Genomic DNA, 22683 nt, shown 5'->3' with positions numbered 1-22683 from the left:
AATTGTTCTCCGCCAGGTTGGCAGGAAAATGACCCAGAGGAAGACCAAGATATAGGTGGATTGAGACAGTGCAAAGTGCCTGTTGAGTCTTCAAGACTTAAATCTTAAAGAAAGAATTCTTTTGTAATGTAGAAAGTAAGAGAAAGAAAAAATGAATATAGTAGAATAACTTGAATGCATGAATCCTAATCTCAGAGAGGTTACAAGAGTAGATAAAACAGGTGATTTACTGAAAGTTCATTTTGAAAGAAGTGAAGATAATATTCAGGTGACTGCAGTGACAGATATGACAGGAACTGATATGGGAACAGAAATCTGTGAACTAGAGACATTTAAGATATTGAAGAATTTAATGTGAATACGGCTATGAGCCCACATATTATCAGAATTTGTAAGGGAACTAGCAGTGATTCTGACTAGGCTATTTAAGTGACATTACTGATAAGGTCCCAAGGTAGTAGCAAGAGGCTGAAATAGCATCATTACATAAATGAGACCCAAAAAAGAGGCAGTAATTATATAAACCATTCAGTATCTATTTAAAGACTAGTAAAGGTATTGAAAAAGTTTTTCCATTGGTTATACTATAAATTAAAGATAACAAGAAATTATATTCTGGTTTATTCTCATAGACAGGCTTGTACATTGGTTATGCATTTCTAAATCACTTAGGGAATTGAACAACGTAGATTCGAATATAAATTAAATTATACTTTAATAAATTCCGATATTTCGGCAACGTCACGTTGCCATTTTCAAAAGGAACTTAAAAAAAAGGCATGTGCATGCAGGCACTACAACACAGTAACTGAGAATGAAGATATGAAGCTATCATTTTCTTAGAAGTCCTGATGGTGCCCTCTAGCGGGCTAAGTAGGTGTTCTTGGCCGTTGGGCTGAAGGTCTGCTGATGTGTGCCTCCCAAATTTGGGGCAGTCGCATACAACCAAATTTGTTGAGGTTTGGAGAGTTTCTTAGGGCTGAGGCAGATTCCATAAATAGTTTTTCGAATTTGTATTTGCTATGGTGTATTACTGTAGCTTTCTTCCACCGTATTCTGTGGCGTGTATCCAGAGTATGGTCTGCAAGACCAGAATGGCTATACTTTTGAAACCGGATGTAGTCTTTGTGTTCAGAAATTCTGATATTCGCTGTCCTGCCTATTTGGCCAAAGTACGACAGTTTACAACTGCAAGGGACCTGGTATACACCAGGTAGGTCTAGGGGAAGTGGTTGGTCTTTGGTGGAGCAGATAAGGGATGCCAATTTTCTGTAAGGCCTGTAACAGGAGGTGAGGTCATGTTTTTTTAAAATTTTGGTAATTTTTTCCAAGGTGCCTCGGATGTAGGGAATGGTGATGGATTTAGATTAATCTTTGTTGTGGAGGGGGGGCTGTGGTTTGTAGGTTTTAATATTTTTTGGATTTTTTTTTTTTTTGGGGGGGGGGGGGTAGTCATTGGCTGAGAAAGTGTTGAGGATGTGATTTAGTTCAGTGTTTAGGGCCATGTCGTTAGAACAGATTAGTTTAGCCCTGTTGTATAGTGTTCACCACTCCATATTGTTGTGTGTGGGGTGGATTGTTGGTGAATGTATCTGCCTGTATGGGTGGGTTTTCTATAAACTGAGAAAACCAAGGTTCCATCAGGCTGGCGGGTGACTAGTGTCTAGGAAAGGGAGGCTGTTGTTTTCCTCTCTTTCCAGGGTGAACTTGATTCTGGCGTGTTGGTTGTTTAAGTCTGTCTGAACACAAGGACTACATCCGGTTTCACAAGTACAGCCATTCTGGTCTTGTAGACCATGCTCTGGATACACGCCACAGAATACGGTGGAAGAAAGCTACAGTAATGCACCGTAGCAAATACAAATTCGAAAAACTATTTATGGAATCAGCCTCAGCCCTAAGAAACTCTCCAAACCTCAACAAATTTGGTTGTATGCGACTGCCCCAAATTTGGGAGGCATACATCAGCAGACCTTCAGCCCAACGGCCAAGAACACCTACTTAGCCCGCTAGAGGGCACCATCAGGACTTCTAGGAGAATGATAGCTTCATATCTTCATTCTCAGTTACTGTGTTGTAGTGCCTGCGTGCACGTGCCTTTTTGTAAGTTCCTTTTGAAAATGGCAATGTGACGTTGCTGAAATATCGGAAATATTTATTAAAGTATAATTTAATTTATATTCGAATCTACGTCGCTCAATTCCCTAAGTGATTTAGAAAAGAAATATATTCTTGTTTAATCCTTTATCCAAGTGTAAGCACACAAGTTTGCATTGCACCTGAACTATTTTCAGGACTCGGGCAACTAGTATAAAGAAGCTAATGACTTCACATCACTTGCCATAGTATCCCATAATGCAAAGCACACATCCTTATGGACCTGTATAATGCTATGCATTATGGGAAGGATCACTATCCAGCCCAGTTTTGACTTTATTGAGGTCTCATCAGTGGGAGCGAAACCCAGAAGTATAATGCAGTCCTATTTTCATATACGAGTAGCCAAAAGGTGTTACACCTTATTATTAAAATACTCTGGATATAGAGTATTTTAATAATAAGAGTAGTTGTTGTAAGCTTTTCCACTTTGTTACGTCCGTAAAGATATGTACTTTGCATTATGGATACTAAGGCAAGTGATGTGATGTCACTAGCTTCTTTATACGAGTTGTCCCAGTTCTGAAAATACACTATCTGATCAAAACTATCCAGACAAACCCTTTGTAATTCGTAAACTGACGTTAGATGTCACTATGACCTCACTTACTGATATAAAAGGAAGCATGGAGCTGTGTGTTGTTCAGTGATAAGAATATGAGCAGAATAAGTAGGTGAAGGAGCTCAGTGACTTCAAATGTGTACTAGTTATTGGTTGCCATATCAGTAAGAAATCTGTCAGAGACATTTCAACCCTCTTCAAGTTGCCGAAGTCAATAGTTGGTGATGTGATTATGAAGTGGAAATGTGAAGGCACAACTACAACAAAACCACGGTCAGGTAGGCCGCATTTAATGACAGACAGGGACTATCGAGCCTTGAAGAAGGTGGTTAATGGAAATCACCTGACATTAAACGTGGCTTACCTGACCGTGGTTTTGTTGTAGTTGTGCCTTTACATTTCACTAGTAAAGGTATCGAAAAAGTTTTTCTAGTTAGTTATACTATAAATTAAAGATACCAAGAATATAATTTCTTGTTTTTGTTAGTAGCACTGAGTTCCACAGTACCACTAACTGTCCAGCCAGCACCATGAGTGTGCATCGAAAGTTAAGAGGAATGGAGTTCCATGGTTGAGCAGCTGCCAATAAACCAAACATTTCTCCTGTGAACGCTAAGCGTTGCCTGCAGTGGGGTAAAGAGCAACACCACTGAACAGTGGACAACAGGAAAGGTGCAATTTTGAGTGATGAATCACGCTTTACCATGTAGCAATCCGATGGGAGGGTCTGGTTGTGGCAAACGACTGGAGAATGATCCCTGCAAGAGTGTATGGTGCCAACAGTGAAATTTGGAGGAGATAGCGTTACAGTGTGGGGGTGTTTTCCATGGAATGGACTTGACCCTCTCATAACACTACACGGAAATCTAAATGTGGAAGTATACAAGGACAATTTGTGGTTTGTGGACAATAACATTCCAAAAATGGACTGGCCAGCCCAGAGCCCTGACCTGAATTTCTTAGTTTGAAGTAGCTGTCCTGATATTTTTGATTAGACAGTGTAGTTCAGATGCAAATTTGTTTGCTAACACTTGGATAAAGGATTAAACCAAGAATATAATTTCTTGGTATCTTTAATTTATAGTATAATCAAGTGGAAAAACTTACAACTATCTCTATATCCAGAGTATTTTAATAATAAGGTGCAACACCTTTTGGCTACTCGTATATGAAAATATGATTTCTGCATTACTTCAACCTTAGTTTTACCTCTGGGTCTGGCTCCCACTGATGAGACCTTAATAAAAGTTGAAACCGGTCTGGATAGTGATCCTTCCCATAATGCATAGCATTATACATGTCTGTAAGGATGTGTGCTTTGCATTATGGGATACTATGGCAAGTGATGTGAAGTCATTAGCTTCTTTATACTAGTTGCCCAAGTCCTGAAAATAGTTCAAGTGCAATGCAAACTTGTTTGCTTACACTTGGATAAAGGATTAAACCAAGAATATAATTTCTTGATATTTTTAATTTAAGGTATTGATAAAGCTGGTCAAAGAAAAAATTTAGAAATAGGTAGAGAAGAATATGAAACTGTGTGTGTGTGTGGGGGGGGGGAAGGCTTTATGAAAGGTATATCATGCTTTAGTAATGTACTCACTTTTTTATATGAGTAATAACCGAGTTGGTTAAAGGAAATGGCTACACGATGATAGTGCTGGACTTTGCAAAGGCATTTGACAATTACAGCATAATGGAATGAATATCAAGCTGGATATATGGATACAAGGGCAGCTAATGAACAGATATCAAAGAGTAGTATATGGAGTGAATCCAGAAGGACTGAATAATGGTGTGCCATGCCACAGGACTCTTACCTGGAATGCTGTTATCTAATTTATACAATAAATTAGATAACAGCTTTTTTTGTTGTTACATTGAAAAGTAACAACAAAAAAGATGTTACTTTTCAATCGACTTGATAGAAAAACGACTTTTATAACAAAGTAAAATATTTTGTTTCATGAATGCAAAACCAGGTAGTGTAACAGTTAATCAAAGCAATGCAGAGATTGTAGAATGAATTAAATAGGCTAACAACATATTCAATGGATAACTGATGCCAGATGAATGTGAAAAAAAAGTGCAGAGTTATGCAGGGATGAAAAGATTACAACTTTGTGTACTAAACTAAGAAATTCTAGCTAGCTAGGGATTTGGGATTACTAGTGGATAGGAAGTGGAAGCTCAGAAGGTATACCTGCAAAATGGCCACTGCAGCTTACTTGATTGCTTGAGTACTGTCATCATCATCATTTCATTGGATGTTGCTATAGACCTGGTAATGTGGAGGGTAGTGACCAGGAAATGTACAAGGGTGGCCTGAAAAGTACTCGGCCTAACAATGAAAAAATGAATTTATTTTTTTGAAATTATTTTTATTTTTCAACATAATCTCCCTTAAAACGAATACATTTATTCCAGCGATGCTCCAGTGCCATTATCCCATCCCTGTAGTGGTTCTCAGTAAGATTTGCAAAATACCTCTCTACATCTGCAATCACCTCTTGATTTGAAGAAAAACGCTGACCAGTGAGGAAGAGCATTAGTTCTGGGAAGAGACAGAAGTCAGCGGGAGCAAAATCTAGGGAGGGCAGATGTAACAACAATTCATAGTGCAGATCCCTTAATTTTCATACTGCCAAAACACCTTTGTGAGCAGGTGCATTGTCCTGATGAAAATGATTTTTCCCCTCCAAACTGGGTCTTTTCTTACCAATTTTTTCATCTAGTTTGGTTAAAAGATTGCAATATTCTCCAGCTATTGTTTTACCCTTTTCAAGACAGTAATAAATCGATGCACAAAATCAGTTTTATTCTTGTTAAAACCCTCCAAGCACTGTTCAGAAATTTTCATGCGAGTGCGTTTTTGATCTGCTGTGAGCAAGCGTGGCACTCGCCTTGCACAGCTTTTTCATGTGCAATTCTTTGCAAAATATATCCTATACGTTCTTTTGAAATGCCTATATTTGACTTGACTTGCTAGTCATCCAATACCACATCATGCACTTGATCAATGATTTCTGGTGTTGTTACACTTTTTGGACGTCCTTCATGTGGATCATCTTCAAGGCTGATATGGCCACGTTTAAACTCGGCAGCCCATTTCTTAATTGTCAAAAAAGGAAGGGTTTGGCATTAAACTTTCTTTTACAAAGAATTTTATAACTGCATAATACTCAATTTTATCCATTTCAAGGGATACAGACAACACTTTTGCTTCAGACAGCTGTATAAAACAAACTACTTGATAGAATGACTTGCAATTTCAATGGATGCTTATGACAGATGTACCAACTTAGAAATTAAAAAATCTTGCCAATAGTGTTGCAATCTATGGTCTAGGCCAGTGGTGGCGAACCTATGGCATGCGTGACAGAGGTGGCACACCCGAGAATTTTGCTGGCACGTCAACGATTTACATGTGATATCCTTTTATATGCTTATAAATTATTCAGCCTTTTTTTTAATTGTTACAATACGTACAAGTTAAATTTTGTTTTACAGGAGAGAGCAACTATGAAGACATGAATTTGATTGGTATTAACAAAAGATCACGCAATCCAAAGACAAACGAAACCGACAATTTTTGAGTTGAAATGCTAATTCTCTTCAACCGAATTCCATAACATCTGCAACTGTCATAACAACATTCACTATACATTTCTTAGTTTTAAGACATTCACGAAGGGGTGTCGTTTATCATTCCGACAGAACTTCTCATTACCGGTGGGTTGAACTCGCACAAAGTTTCAACCCTTGGTTGATTTTTATTGCTGCTTGTTTGCATTTGAGCTGGAAGGGGAACTCACACAAGCATTATATGGCATGTTTCAATTCGTGGTAGAATTTCATTTGAAGTTAGCCTCTGTGATCTGTCATAATGACGTCAAGAATTTCTAATGCAATCAAACAAACACTTATTTCATGTAATTGATAAATTGGACAATAGTTTTAGTTAGATACCGTGTTTCCGGTGCAACATATGGTTTTGCTTGCCTATACAGCTTAGTTTCTGTGAAAGGGGGACATGTGATTCATTAGTTAGGTGCCGTTTTTATTCCAGCTGTCTCTAATTGCACTATTTGTTGAGAAATATATCACACAGACTGCAAAAGCCTCTGTATCTTATTCAGGGATACAATAAAACTTTTTTTTTCTTGCATCTACAGTATATAATGGCTGTTGGGGAGGGGTGTTGTTTTTTGTGTGGGAGGTATATATGCAAAACATTTTAATGTCTTTTTTCCTAAAGTGAAATCAGGGGTGCCAGTTATACGCGACGACAAGTTATATTCTCGGTAAGCATTTGCCGACAAGTCGACATCCTTCTGCTGCTTCCCCTGCTCCGCTGACTTCTATGGTGAGTTACAATGCATAAATATTTTTCTCACTACTGTTTTTTTTTTTTTTTTTTTTCAAACCAACATCATTGAAATCAATTTAATAATACAATAATCAATTTTAATACTGAATAATATTATAAATTTTTGGTGATCAGAATGGGATATGTCAATGAAACTTACCAGAAGTTAATTTAATGATGTTGGCCTGAGGAAACTACAATATTGTAGCATTAGTTCTGTGATCGATAACTAATTTAAATGCATATTTTTATATTTGTCAACATGCTATACCATATACATTAAGTGAATTAATACTCTTTATGATTATGCCATAATTAATTATTAATACTTATTTACTACAATAAATAGCCAAAAGGCTTCACATCGGCAATACAAAATTATATAAATTAAGTGGATATTAAATCCAACATTATTTCAAAGCCAACTACAGAAACTATAGTTTCTGGTGAAATTTGACCAGAGATCTTACGGGAATACACTTGCCACCATACTACGAGTTGTCTTAGCCGCTAGAGTAACTGGTAGTATGGCAGCGAGTGTATTCCAGTAAGTTCACTGGTCAAATTTTCCACGAAAATTCTATAGTTACTGTAGCCGGCTTTGAAATAATGTTGGATTTAATATTCACTTAATTTATATAATATTAATACTTATGTTAGTTTAACATATGAACTTTAAAAAAATCGGAACGGTATTTACGAGTAAGTTTGTTGGGACTGAGCCCTCTAATACAGATAAATAAAAATACAGTCTATAGAAAAAGAATTGAGAACGACTGATCCTTAGGATTCCCTGACTTTTCCCTTTTCTAATCGTATGTGCGTTCATTATGTATTTTGCACCGCACATCCGCCAGTAGGCAGAAATAAGCAGCGTCAAGTGCATTATTGTTGCATATGTGCACTGTTTTGTTTTTGCTACTATAAATGGGAATTATAAAGATAATTTAATTTTTCTTTATAATAAATTAAATTATCAAATTTAATTTAATTTAATTTAGGCATATAATAAAATGTTGATCTTTTTGAAACTATAAAAAATGCATTTGATTTAAGTTGTGAATTATTTAAATTACAGTTCCACCGAACATGGCTGGCAAAAATAAAAAACGAAAATTATCACAGTCAAGCAGCAGAGAGTTCCAAAGCTGGTGGACTGAAGAGTATGGCATGATTAATAAAGACAATAAAGCAATATGCGTTTTATGTTCCGGGACAGTTGTGTGCAGAGCGTCGTCAGTAAAACGGCATTATGAGACAAATCTTAAATCGCTCCTTGAGAAAAGCAAGGACGAACAGAAAGAATTTATTGCTCAGGCAATTAAAAATAGGAATATCCAGTCAACAACCTTAATGAAATTTATCGGCAGTCATTCAAATATAACTGCTGCTAGTTTTTTTGCCTCAAATGTAATTGCTAAACACGGGAAACCTTTTAGTGATGGGGAATATATAAAAGAAGCATGGCTAAAATGCGCACCAGTTCTCTTTGAAGATTTTGAAAATAAGGAAAAAATTATTCAAAGAATAAAAGATATGCCTTTGGCTAGAAACATGGTGAAAGATAGAATCATAGAAATGGCTAAAAATATAACTCATCAGCAAAAAACAGATATAAAATCTTCTGGTTTAATTTCTCTTTGTCTTGATGAGAGTACTGACATAACTGGATCAGATTGTTTAGCAATTTTTATTCATTATTGTGTTGGGAATAACATCCAAGAAGAATTTGATAAGTTTAACATCATTAGCAACAACAACAAAAGGAATAGATATTTGCAATGCAGTTGTAAATGCACTTGCTGAAAGAGACATAGATCCCTCCAAAATTGTATCAGTAACTACTGATGGTGCTCGCAGTATGACTGCAGAAGAAAATGGGTTCGTCAATTAATTTACCAAATATATTGGACATTCAGTTCTGAGTTTTCATTGTATTATACATCAGCAGGTTTTATGCGCAAAGGCTAGTTTCAAGCCGCTGGAAGATATTATGAGCATTGTAACAAAATGGGTCAATTTTATATCGGCACGTGCTTTAAATAAACGAAAATTTATAGAAAATAATGAGAAAATTATTGAAAAATACAATCGATTAATTAACGAATGTCGAATGGCTTTCGAAATGAATGTTTTTTTACTGATTTGTGTTTACATTTAAATGAATTAAATGTTAAACTGCAAGGTGTTAACAAGACAATTATTGTCATGTTTGATTTAATCAAAGCATTTGAAGCTAAATTACCAATTTTTAATCATGACGTCATTTCCAATACCTTCTGATATTTTCCAAATAAAAGTCTTTGCAGATCTTGAATCCAATGAAAAAAAAGACCAAGTTAAATTGACAAAAGAGTTTTCTTCAAGATTTATGCAGTTCAGGTAAGTTGCAGAGACATCAAAATTTATTTTGCATCCGGACACAACATCAACAGATAAACTCAATTTGGAGATTTTCGAGTGGCTGAATTTGGAAGATATAGAAATGCAGCTAATCGATTTTCAATCTAGTTCTATGTGGAAACAAAAGTTTGTCGATTTGAGAAATGACTTGGAAATAATGGAAAATGATCGATTATTGGGAGCAAAAAAAAAGAATGCAGAAGAGGAAATATTGAGAACTTGGAATGCCATTCCTGAAACCTTTTGTTGTTTAAAAAAAACTAGCGATGGCTATATTATTAATTTTCTCCTCTACATATGCTTGTGAGTCATTATTTTTTTGAAATGAATTTTATAAAAGACAATTTAAGAAATAGAATGACTGATGAATCTAGTTCCACGTGTGTATTACTAAAAGTGACAAAATATGAACCTGATATAAAGCATTTGGCATCTAATGTACAACAGCAAAAATCTCATTAATAAATTGATATATTGATATTGATAAATTAATAAATTGATAATAGGTTAATATTGATTTGTATAGGACAATGTGTATGTCAAATTATGTGTTCATTATTATGAAATTCTATATTAATTTTTAAACTTGTCTCAATAAATTACTACAATTAATTTTGTATTAATTAATGTTAATTAATTGGTGTTGTATTAATTAGTTGCTGACGTGCCGGACACGTCAGCAACTTGATTTGTAAATTTTTGGCATGCACCGGCACGTCAGCAACTCGATTTGTAAAATTTTGGCATGCACCGGCACGTCAGCAACTCGATTTGTAAAATTTTGGCATGCGGACATAAAAAGGTTCGCCACCACTGGTCTAGGCTGAGACCATTTCAGACCACCCTCGTATAAAACTGTGGCTTCACTGCATAATTTAGTGCACCTGACTAGAAAGTGGTGGGTTTTGGGTTCAAAGCTGTAAAACTGGGAAGACCTCCATGTAGCCATTTAAGAAATGTGGAGAAATGACTGCGGCTTCTGCCCTAATGTCCAATTCTCACCTTCTCATGTTGCATCCTGTTAGGTATCTACCTAGATACTGAATGAAAGAGGATGGGCTGGCAATTTGGGATTTAGCAGACCAAATTGTATTTTTATTGCTTAAACCACAATATAAAATGATGGTACAACATGACAGAATTTCATGCTGGTTGGAATGTCACACTCCAGATCGAAATAACAGGCATGACTCAAACAAAGAAGACAAAAACAGGTTATATCTTTCTAAGTGACAAATACAAAATGTTATATTCTGACAATAACATCCAAGGAAAAGAGGGAGCAGCCATAGTATTCAACACTACATATGAGGATAATCTTCTTAAATAATAGGCAATATCAATTAGAGTGATGTGGGCAAATATCACAAGGGGAAACTGGATAATGAGATGTTTTTATGCTTATGGTCCCACAGAGGATTCTACCAAGCAAGAAATGGAGGAATTTTTTTGAGGCATCAGAGAAGGCAGCTGGCTCAATGAAAAAGCAAAAGTTGGTTCTTGTTGAAAATCTAAACAGTAGAGTAGGAAATGATTACCAGACATATAGAAATGTTTTGGGTAAATTTGGACATAGGTGCAATAACAATGGTAAATGATGACTGGTGGATTTCTGTTCAGAATATAGATTAGTTATTACTAACACCATGTTCCAACATAAAAATGTGCACAAATTCACATGGAAAGAAGATACAATAAGGAAAGTCTTGTTGACTATGTTATAGCGGATAGCGATGCTTTCCCACTGGTTCAGGATATAAGAGTATACAGAGTATTTGAAATAGGAAGTGATCACTATTTAGTTTTGAGCAGGATAAAATAAAATTTCATATTGAAAAGACGAGTGTGTAAGAAAGTATTAAAATGAATCAAGGTTGAGTAGCTTTCAGAGGTGAACTGTAGACTCAAATACACACACATCATTGAAGAAAAAAATGAAAGAGTTTGGAAATAAGAACCAAACCGTGGAGATTCAATCAGAAATCCTGAAGAAAACATCGATGAGGCACGTGGTGAGGTTGACTAAGAATAGAAACATCAGAACTCCATGGTGGACTCAATAAGTTAAAGAGGCAGTGAAGGAAAAGAAAAAACATTGAAAGTTCTTTAGGAAAGCGAAGCACTGTGTAAAACTATCTAAACAAAAGTAATGAGAAGACTTTGGTAATAACATAGAAAATAAATACCAGGAAGAAGGCATCATATTCTGGAGGCTATTGAAAAAGCTTAGAAATTGAAGAAAGAGTGCTGTAAAAGGAATTAGAGATGATAAAGGTGATCTGAAAACTGAAGATAAAGATATTCCAGATGTCTAGAATGATTACTTTGAAAGACTGCTAAATGAAACAAGCAGTGTCAACATGATGGTAGAAAACACCCAACAAGAATGCAGTCAGGAATACATGTCCATACCTGAAGTAGAAAAAGTCATCGAAGACCTGAAATATGGAAAGGCAGCTTGAGTAGATGAAATTCAGCAGAAATGCTCAAATATGGAGGTATAAAAGTTTTTACAGTGACTGCATTGCATAATTGAGAAGGAATGGTCAGAGGTTCCAATTCCAAATGATTGGAGCAGAGCTCTCATAGTACCCATCCATAAAAAGGAAAATAAACTGAATATGAGAATTATAGAGGTAATTCCCTACTGAATATTCCTGGTAAGATTCATGCAAGTATACTTGAAAAATGGCTATGATAAATTGTGGAAGGGAAGTGAAGAACAAGCTGGATTCAGCTTGTTCTTCAGTAAAACAAAGGTTGTAAGGATATCAGATTTTCACTTTAAGACAAATCTTGGGAATATGACAAGGATTTGTACATAAGTTTTATTGATCTGGAAAAGATACATGACAAGGTGTCAAGAGGAACACTCTTCAAAACAGTGCGGTTATATGATATGAAATTATATCAAGTAATACATAGTCTCCATTTAAGCTGTAAGTCAGCAGTTAAGATGGTTTGAAGTAAAATCAGGTGTGTGACAAGGGTGCATATTTACTCCACTATTATTCATTATCTATATGGATCATATTATGAAGGAAAGTGGTATTAAATTTGATATCAAAACTGGTAATGTTAATCTTAGCTCTTTACTTTGTGCAAATAATGCTATTCTTCTGCATAAATCAAGCACAAGCCAGCAAGATTCCCTGACTAAACTGAATAACTGTTGTTCATTTGGTATGAAAATCAGCATTAAAAAGACAAAGGCAATGAAAATAGGCAGGAGGATTGAAAACATTAACTCTATCCTGAATGGTGAACCTACAGAACAAGTAAAATATTTCAGCTATTTAGGCACAATTTCTAGTGAAGATGATAAATTAAATATAGAAATAGACAACAGAATTCGTAAAGCTGGTATGGTAGGAAGTCAGCTGAATAAATTAATATGGACTAAGAAAGAAATTAGTTAAAACACTAAATTAGCTGTATACAAGACAATGTTCAAACCAGTTTTAAAGTATGGCTCTGAGAGCTGGGTTAGAAATAAAACACTTGATGAAAGACTAGAGACCTCTGATATGAGAGTTCTGGGAAAGATTATTGGAGTGAACAGATGGCATCAATGGCTGCATCATATTAAAAATGAGGATATCAGGAAAGAACTTGCCATTGTTAGCATTCAGGAATGTGTTAATAGAGCTAATCTCAGGTGGTATGGTCACTTAAACAGAATGAGAAAGTAAAGATTAGCAAAACAAGTGTTCTTTGCCAGTTTGCCTGGGAAAAGACCTAGAAGAAGACCAAGATGTAGATGGATTAATATATTAAAAAGCATATTAAAAGACAGAAATATAGGATCTGATATTATTGAAATCTTGACACATAACAAATTAATGTGGAGGAAAATTGCTGATCGAAAGTTTGTAATGGTGTAACTTTTTCATGTAGTAGTATAATTATCCTATACACTTCCTGACAGTACATATCAGGAATTTGATTATGATGGTCAGAAGCTCCAATTCCAGATTATTGGAATACAGCTCTCATAGTCACCATCTGTAAAAACAGGAATAAATCCGAATGCAAGAATTACAGAAGAATTTGTTTACTAATTATTCTAGGCAAGGCTGTGGAGTCAGTACATAAAACTTTCGACACCGACTCCTGAATTTATGGTACCTTTGACTATGACTCCAAGTTTTCTAGCCATTTCTCCTTTAAGCCTAAAAAGGCTGGTTGTGAAAAGAATAGAGTTACACTATTCTTCACTGCCATTTCAATGATGTGGTTTTTAAACTTTTCTGGCATTATTGTCACAATAACTTTCAGATGTAAAGAATCTTGGTAGTTGTGTTTGGTCTCTAGTAGATTTCTGATCTTTCTTTAGCCCTGAAATAGAGGGAATGTTTTTATTTCTGTCCTTCTCATTCATAGTTTCTAACACGTGAAGATGAAAATGCTGGAAGTGCCTTTTTAAATTTGATGCTGTTGTACGTGTGTTTTTTTTTAATCAAAACCACAAAAAGTACTAATTTTTGCATCACATGCTTTTTCACAAGCATCGTATTCTATAATAAATTGACACATTATATTTCCCATCTGTTGTTACTGAAAAAATTTACAATGGCAAAAAAAAGTGTCAACAGTGGAATTTATTGCCACTTTTTTTGCCACTGTGAATTTTTTCATGGGATGTTGCTTTCACTAATATGCTGCTCAAAACAATTAGGGGATATTTGGGGATAAAATATTCTTACTATACAACAGTGTAGAACATGCAACTGCATACAAAATCATGTTAAGACGTGTCGAAACATGTCTTAGCCGGATTGATATTTTTTCGGTTGGAAATTACCGACCGAAAAATGGGTTGTCAACTTATCTAGCCATCCACTAACAGAAGATGAATTAAATGTTCTAGCAAGAGGGTCATAAGTTTGCCATTTCACCTAAATGCATTCCACATTTAGATTTTATACACAATATTGAAAGAAATATCGGCCATCTTTCCAGTAATGAAGCCAACAGACTTTGTTTTGAAATAGCCAAAATAATCTATGTTGCCAAACCTTCTGACTTGAATATCCAAACTTGATTATGATCCTACAAAAAGACAACTCAAGAAACTGAACAAGTTAGTTGATGAAACCACTTCCTTAGATGAAGAAACAATAAAAAAACTCAGGACATACCATGCTAGGCCTCCTAGAATATACAGTTTACCTAAACTTCACAAGAATAACGTTCCACTCAGATCTGTCGTGGATTCTATTAGCAGCCCGACTTATAATCAAGATTTTTATCTAACCTTCTCCATCACATAGGCCACTCAGCCTCATCAATTAAAAATTCCACACAGTTTTATGCAAAAATAAGACATTCAACCGTTGGAAACTGACATGCTAATTAGCTTCGACATTGTCTCCCTCGTCACTAATATTCCCCATAAGGAAACAATATACTTGTTAACACAAAAATTTCCATCCGATATTGTTGAATTATTCAAATTTGCTATTATGTCTAGATACTTCACTTGGAAAGAGAAATTTACAAGCAGGAGGAAGGAACAGCAATAGGGTCTCTCTTATCACCAAACTTGGCTAAATTTGGTGATAAGGTATTTTCTTCAAGGTATTTCTAGAATACCTTGAAGAAAAAATTTTTACATTTAAACCTAAACCAAAAATTTGGCTACGATATGTTGATGACATCTTTGCTGTCTGGGGTCATTCCGAACAAGAATTACACCTGTTTCTAGATAAAATAAATCTTCTTCATCCTCACATCAAATTCACGCTAGAAAAAGAATCTCCACAGGGTATCCTCCTTTCTGGATTTACACATCCAAAGAAAACAAGATAGTTTCACCTCCACTTCTGTCCATCACAAGCCGACATTTTCAGGTCACTACATTCACAATTCTTCTGCTCATCATCTATCTCAAAAATTTGGCATCATTAAATCATTAGTAACCAGAGCACACAGATTCTGCTCCTCTGAAGAATCTCTAAATCAAGAATTGAAAATAATCAAAAATACAGCCATACTAAATGGATACAATCCTAAAACAACTCAAAAAATCATCAGTCACTTCCCCACACATCAACCTAAACAAGAACAAGCCCATATGATTCCCATACCTTATGTCAAAGACATCTCCGAACGTCTTTCAAAAATTATGAATACAAATTTGCTACTACCTACAAACCAATCAACCAGATCTATAACTTGTTACTTTCTCCTAAAGACAAACTCTCACCTCTGATGCTACCTGGCATGTACGAGGTTCCATGCTCCTGTATATTGTGTTACTATGGACAGACAGGTAGATCTGTTCATAAACGCATTTTGGAACATCAAGACCATATCCGTCTTATCAAACCGCAGAAATCTGGCCTCGCACAACACGGAGTTGAAAACCCAAACCATAGGATCCATTGTAAAAAGACCAAACTTCTACACAGATCTTTATATAAACATGAACATTTATATAAAGAAAGTGCTGAAGTCCTGCTTCACAGACCAAATCTAAACCATAATGACGTTCTTTCTATCTCTAAAGTATGGGAAATTGTCATACAAAATTGGGTAAAATAATTTTTATATATGTTATCTTATTTTAATGTAATTTTTTTTCCTCCAGATATATTTTAATTTAATTCTATAACATGCTACTACATGTATATTGGGATTCCATTGTAATCAATGGAATTGCCCTAACTGTACTGACGATGTCCTATGATACTTAGGATGAAATATTTACTTATTAAAACTTATTACTGTGGTTACATGTGTTTGTTTAGGCATGAATTCTCCACAGGTTTCATTGTACAATAAATGTGTGCCTAAGACAAAGCCACTTATGACTTCCAAGCAAAAGGCAGCTAGAGTGCGATGGTGTAAGACTGTGGTGGAGCAAGAGCACTGGAAAAAGGTACTTTTTAGTGATGAAAGTATATTTTGCATATCCCATGGTCATCAAGGGATATGTTTTTGGCATCTTAAGCAAGAAGCATTTGACAAAGAATGCATGAAATGTTTGGCAAAATTTGAAACATCTGTCATGGCATGGTATGGGCTCGTATGACCGCAGAGGATCCAGGTGGGCTGTGTACGAATGAGCATACCAAAGTATACTAAGAAATCCTTGAGAACTTTATGTTACCAGCATTGGAAGATTTATGTGATGGTGAGTTCCTTTTTCAGCAAGATTCAGCTTCTTGTCACACTTCTAAGACCACTACTGGATGGCTCAAAGAAAGGCAAATGAATGCAATTCCTTGGCAGGCAAACTCACCAGATTTAAACCCCATTGAGAATTTTGGGAAATTATTAAGAAACATCTTCAAGAAGTTGCCCCAAGAGACAAAAATGGACTTGTTTCTAGTCAGCATATGGGTGTTCTCATATAAAAGCCTGTGAACCACTAGTAAATAATATGCCCAACCATTTACAAATGGTCATAAAAGCTAGGGGGGGGGGATGCAACAAAGTACTAATTATCATGCTGTTTCACTTTGTTGCCCTAATTATGTGGGTGTTTTCAAATAACAGTTTTCTTATAATTTATATTACGTTTTTATGTGTTTACATGGTTAAATAATCTACACAGTAATTAGATTTAGATGATGCTAATTCATATTTGGTAATAATTATTTTCTATGCAATAAATCAGAATTGCAAATCATTCACAACACATTTTCTTTGATTATTCTAATTTTTTGATTCAGAGGCATATAAAGGATACAATACTACCTCTTTTGTTATCAGATGTCTATTAAGTACCTTGCTCATGTCAAAGTACTCGATTAGAGAACTGAAAACCATCAAAACTATATTACATTTTTGGAATCCAAACGTTATTGACAATAGGCATAAATTTGAAACCAAGCAAAACCTCTTCACTCCAGCAAGCTTAAATTTGATATTCTTTTCCTTGAAACATGAAACGCTACAAAATTGTCCGATCAGATTGCATGCCAACATGCAAATTTTGGGAAGTAATCCCTATTAATTATTCATAAGTTTTTTTTTTTAATTTTAAATTAGTAATTATTTTAAATTATTTTTTATCTATGTAACTTTCTACAATTGTTCCTTTGAACTCTAATAGTGTAATATCATATACTTAACTGTAACAAGACATGACCTAAAATACACATGATTGATGATTCGTTACACTGGATGAAATATATTGGAGTTTTTGAATAAAATTCTATATAATTTTTGTTACACATGTAAGCTGTGAAAGTTATTTAAATATGTCTAGTGCACATATTCCATTAAAACTATTTATTCGTGCCAATAGTTTGCTAAGCTCATTAATGTCCATGTCAGTATTATTGTGTGTGTAATACTGAGCCTCCCAACATAGAGAAAATATATTATGTCAAGTAGGAGGAAGAGACTTTATTTTTAGGGCAAATTAAGAGACAACTGTTTCAGTCTAAGTGAAAAAGCAGGTTCATTTGCTTCAATAGAAAAACTCTGAATGGGTGATGTGAAAAAAAAAAAAAAGCTATCTATTTAATATGCTGAGGAATAGGACCGAATCATCGCAGGTTACTCTGCCTTGCAGAACTGTACACAGACTTGGGACCCATAATCCAGCTTTGTATATATAAGAGCACAACAAAGATTGATCTTTGTCATTGATCTTGGTACAGATGGGGTGCAATATGCACCCATCCAGTAGAGGGAAGACTGTAAGTGCATAGGACATTCAATGCACTTTAATTGACAGACATGATAAGTAAGCTTTCTATCAAAGGTGAATCCTAAGAACTTGGCATCTGTTGCTATAATACTTTGTTTGGCTCTTAATTCAGGATCTGAGTAAAGTGTGTGTTTTCAGTATATACAGACACTTTTTTTTCTGCAGAAAATCTGAACCCATTACTAAGAGAGCCTGTGAAGAGATATGATCAGTTGCTTGTTGACACTATTTTTCAATTATCCCCAATATTTACATGTTACAAGAGTAACAATAAATTGTGAAGTCATCAACATAGAGAATTCCCTACTGTGAGGAAGATGTTCAATGATTGAATTAACTCAGGTAGCAAAGAGTGCCACAATTAAGACAGCCTTGGAGAACACCTCTGGTTATGGTTGAGATAACGTGCTTCCCACTTGGATTTGGAAGACTCAGCTAGACCAACTTTTTTTAAACAAAAATAGAAAAGCGTCCTCTTCAAGGACTGGGTTATACAAGTGTTATACAAGGTTATAGCAGGGTTTTTTCTCCCGGAAACTCGGGTTTTTCATCCCACATGCAGACAAATCGGCCCTTCAGAACACACACAATTTACAGACAAAAAATACTAGTTGTAGTGGGCGATAGATGGCGTTGATGGAGATGATTTTCGTAGTAGAAGTTCAACGTAGTGGTTGAGACAGTTGTAGGTATCCTCCCGCGATGACTCTTCGGACTCCTTGGAGGTGTCAGGAATAATAATAATAATAAGTCTTTTAATATGCCACATCTCTAGGCTGTGTAATCAGCTATTACCATGTCAAAAAACATTCAAACCAGATGCACTCATTTTAGGAATGCATCTCTTACACATGTTTCTAAATGGACCATGGCCCAATGTTGAACAATGTCTACGAAAGCCACTGTAGGATAGAAGATCATTGCCTTCTAAACACTAAAGTCTGGCCTTCAGCCTTTTCTACAATATCTTATAACAGACAGCTGGACAGAGTAATAGGTTGATAACTGTTTGCTTGCGTTGGTTCCCTTCCTAGTTTTGGGAAGGTAATAAGAAATAATTCCAAGAATTTGGAAAATCTTTCTCTGTAATTATTCTATTGTATTTTAATAGAAGGAAATACAGAAAACAGAATGGAAGATATTTTATCATTTCATAATGGATGTCATCAGGCCTTACAGCACTGGCATGAAAGAGAGAGAGAGAGAGAGAGTGGGAGAGTAAAAGAGCTCTTTTTAATTCCTCCTCATGAATGGCTGCTTATACAGCCCTAGTCCATTGGTAGAAAAATGTAGTCATTTTTCTCTAGTTCTTTCAACATTATAAATTTAGGAGGATATGAAGCTGTTGCTGAGATTCTAGCAAAATTTTTTCCGAAAGTGTCTGAAAGAGCTTTTTTGGATTCAGCAACAACAAATCCATTATACTCCAAGGTAGAAAAGCAACGTGTTCTATATCGACCTCTCATTCTCTAGATTTTATTCTATACAAGTTTTGGAGAGGAAGTATTTCTCTTTTATCTACATAATATCTTTCATCATAAATGCACTGCAGCCTTTATTGGGATCTTGAACACAGGGCTAAACAGGGCAAAAACTCATACAATAAGAAAAGGAATTGAAACACCTTTAATTCTTCAATGCAAATTGATAGTTCTTTATTTTTGCATTAGTTAAAACTTCCATTTTACATTGGCTTTAAGAAGCCAAAAATGCATTGGCTAGATTGCACAATGTTTATATGGATATTAATAAAAACACAAGAGTAAAACAGGACAAAAATGCAACAATAAGAAAAGGAATCAAACAATCTTTGCTGAAAAATCTTCAATCATTCAATGCATGCTGACAGCTCCTTATTTTTTCTATGTATTAAAACTTAACGGATGAAGATCTAAACAACATATATATCTTTAGTGTTATAAGTGGAGGTATTATGTTCTTCATTAATAAATCAACTTCACAGAAATGTTTATTGTAAATACCACCAATGAGAGGTTGTAAATCTATAGTAAATTAGTACTGCAAATAGACTTGATTTAGATAATCCAGACATCCTATTTTAGAGATAAAACATGGAACTTTGAGTCCCTCTTATTTACAGGGACTCAAAATCAGGATGGTGGTCAGATTCCAAGGAAAATGTATTTCATTTTTCTGAATGAAAGGTATTCATTCCAAATAAGGCATAAATTATTAATTTTTAACCTTGAAACAATATTTTGCAGAATGCTAGGCAAGTTATATGTAAAACAAGGCTTATAAGGAAAATTGCTCTGATTGTGATTTTAGGCTGCTAAGTATTTTTTTTTTTTTTTTTTTTTTTTTTTTTTTTTTTTTTTTTTTAGCAAGGAGAATCTGATTTTTCATAATCATAACAAGCAGTAACTGTTTGTGGAACAATAAATATTGATATTTGAATACTTATGGGAGATATGTATGTATTTTTCTTATCAAGAAATATAGCAGACAGAACAAGGAACACTATTCAATAAACAGTGCAGTGACCAAACACTTAGTCACTGCAGATAATTAAAGAACAAAAATAATGTGATATCATGTAACTTTTAAAAGCATCTTACAAAAGATTAAAAACAAAACAAAAAAACTAACCATTAACACCAGTTTTTTGTTTCAATATAACTGCATCTTCCAAGCTGAATATATCTCCATTTGCAATTACAGGCACACTCACACTTCCCTTAATTATTTTAATACTTTCAACATCCACTGGCTCTTTTCTTTGGGCAGGAGTTCTTCCATGGACTGTTAGCCAAGAAATTCCAGCATGTTCCGCATCTCTACAAAGTTCAACTGTTCTACTGAAATCATAACATTTTAACTTTTGAGTACATGAAAAATGTACTCATATAATACAAATAAATGATAATTATTAAAAGACAAAAATGCAACATTTTTCATAATGTTCACACTGTGAAAGATCCAAGGCAGAGCCAGACTTTCGTACAGAAGCCCCCCCATGCCAGTGACATGTGCTTCTTTATGGACACCATTTTCAGAAGCTGAAGTAGTACAAACAAACAAACAGCAAAACACAATATAAACAATAAAAAAAATGTCAACACCACTACCACTGAAGGACACATGTATCCAAACTGAAAAAATGCAGCAGAATTTGCGATAAAAAACTATACTCTAATTAAAAACACTTTTTTTTCTTTAGCACAGTTCTAATTTACCACTATGTTCACTCACAACACTAGCGACGATGCCATAAATCAATGAATCATCACAATGTTCATTTCTGCAATTAGAATTTTTATTTTATTTATTTTATTTTTTTAAGTGATTAAGAAATATATTTACTCTTCTTTTATGAACTTTTGTCAGCTGTGCAAATTAACCAGCATTCAGTTTGTAAAAATTAAGGTGAACAAATATGCAAATTGCCAGCAATGATAACTATCATTTATATACCGTAGAGAACAAAATCTCCATTTCAAAGTGCAGATTTTGTGTTACTTCACCTAATGCAAGATGTAAGCGATATGTTTTTTATGTCTCAGTTTCTCTTGTGTGTGCATATCTGATTGATGTTGCAAGCAGTCTATATTTATTTAAAGAAGCTAATATTTCACATTCCAAACAAAAGTATAGCACCAGCCCTATTTTTTTTTTGTTGTGTATTATTTATTCTTATTAACAAAATCATGCTTACCAATCCAATGTAAGACATTAAAAACCCAAGGGGGGTGGATAGCAACGATACACTACTTATCCTGAAATGATTGCAGATTATTCATTTTTCTACTAATAAAAAAAGTGCAGAAAAGAGAAGTGATAATTTTCGACATTATTTGCTTACTAATATCAAATATGAAATACAATTCTAAGCTACTTAAGTATAAAGAGCTAATAAGCTTCATTTCGGCAATGAAAACATTACTTAAATTAAGGGGATATTAAATCCCACATAGTTTTAAAACCGAATAAGAAACTCAAATGAAGCTTATTAGCTCTTTATACTTAAGTAACTTAATGGTTGAACCTGTTTGGAAAACTCGTTCGCAGAGTATTAAATTCTTTTCGCTATACACTTTGGTATTAGGTCTAGCTACTCACTGATGAGGCCTCAAAAAAGGCTGAAACCGGTCTGGGTAGTGACCTCCCTCCATAATGTAATAACAGCATACATTTCCTAGGAAATGTGTTTTTACATTATGGAAAATACCTAAGAATAGCGATCTGAACTTCCCCCACCTTTGCAACGAGTCATCTGGTATTGTACTACGTACTAGGATCACTTGCATTGGTTAACGCTAGTGTCGCCGATACTTTATAGTTTACTATATTCGGCAAGGAACTCTCTGATTCCAATCTTTGAGTTTCTTATTCGGTTTTAAAACTATGTGGGATTTAATATCCCCTTAATTTAAGTAATACAATTCTAAGCCTTTATCTTAGTTGCAGAAAAATTTTATACAAGGATGATTATCATAAATATATATCATAATATGGAAAATGGATGTTACTTCAATGTCAGTAAATGTAAAGTCATTCACTTCGGCA

At 34.7% G+C, this 22683-nt stretch overlaps 1 protein-coding gene across 4 annotated transcripts in view; it reads right to left on the bottom strand.

Moving 5' to 3' along the window:
• The window catches only part of Dus4 (Dihydrouridine synthase 4), a 308706-nt gene that overhangs the window by 40167 nt on the left and 245856 nt on the right, over positions 1–22683 (bottom strand). For 2 of the 4 annotated variants that reach the window (XM_090392282.1, XM_090392279.1), the window contains exon 6: positions 20767–20975. In XM_090392282.1, the coding sequence (XP_090248408.1) occupies positions 20767–20975 (209 nt within the window). The remainder of the gene's footprint in view (positions 1–20766; positions 20976–22683) is intronic. The other 2 variants (XM_090392280.1, XM_090392281.1) reach the window with 2 other exon arrangements.

This window comes from Typopeltis vanoorti, chromosome 5 (genome assembly GCF_054136105.1).
Source record: "Typopeltis vanoorti isolate ZY-2024b chromosome 5, IOZ_Tvanoo_1.0, whole genome shotgun sequence".
Lineage (NCBI taxonomy): Eukaryota > Metazoa > Arthropoda > Arachnida > Uropygi > Thelyphonidae > Typopeltis > Typopeltis vanoorti.
This window is presented reverse-complemented; position numbering and strand designations above follow the sequence as displayed.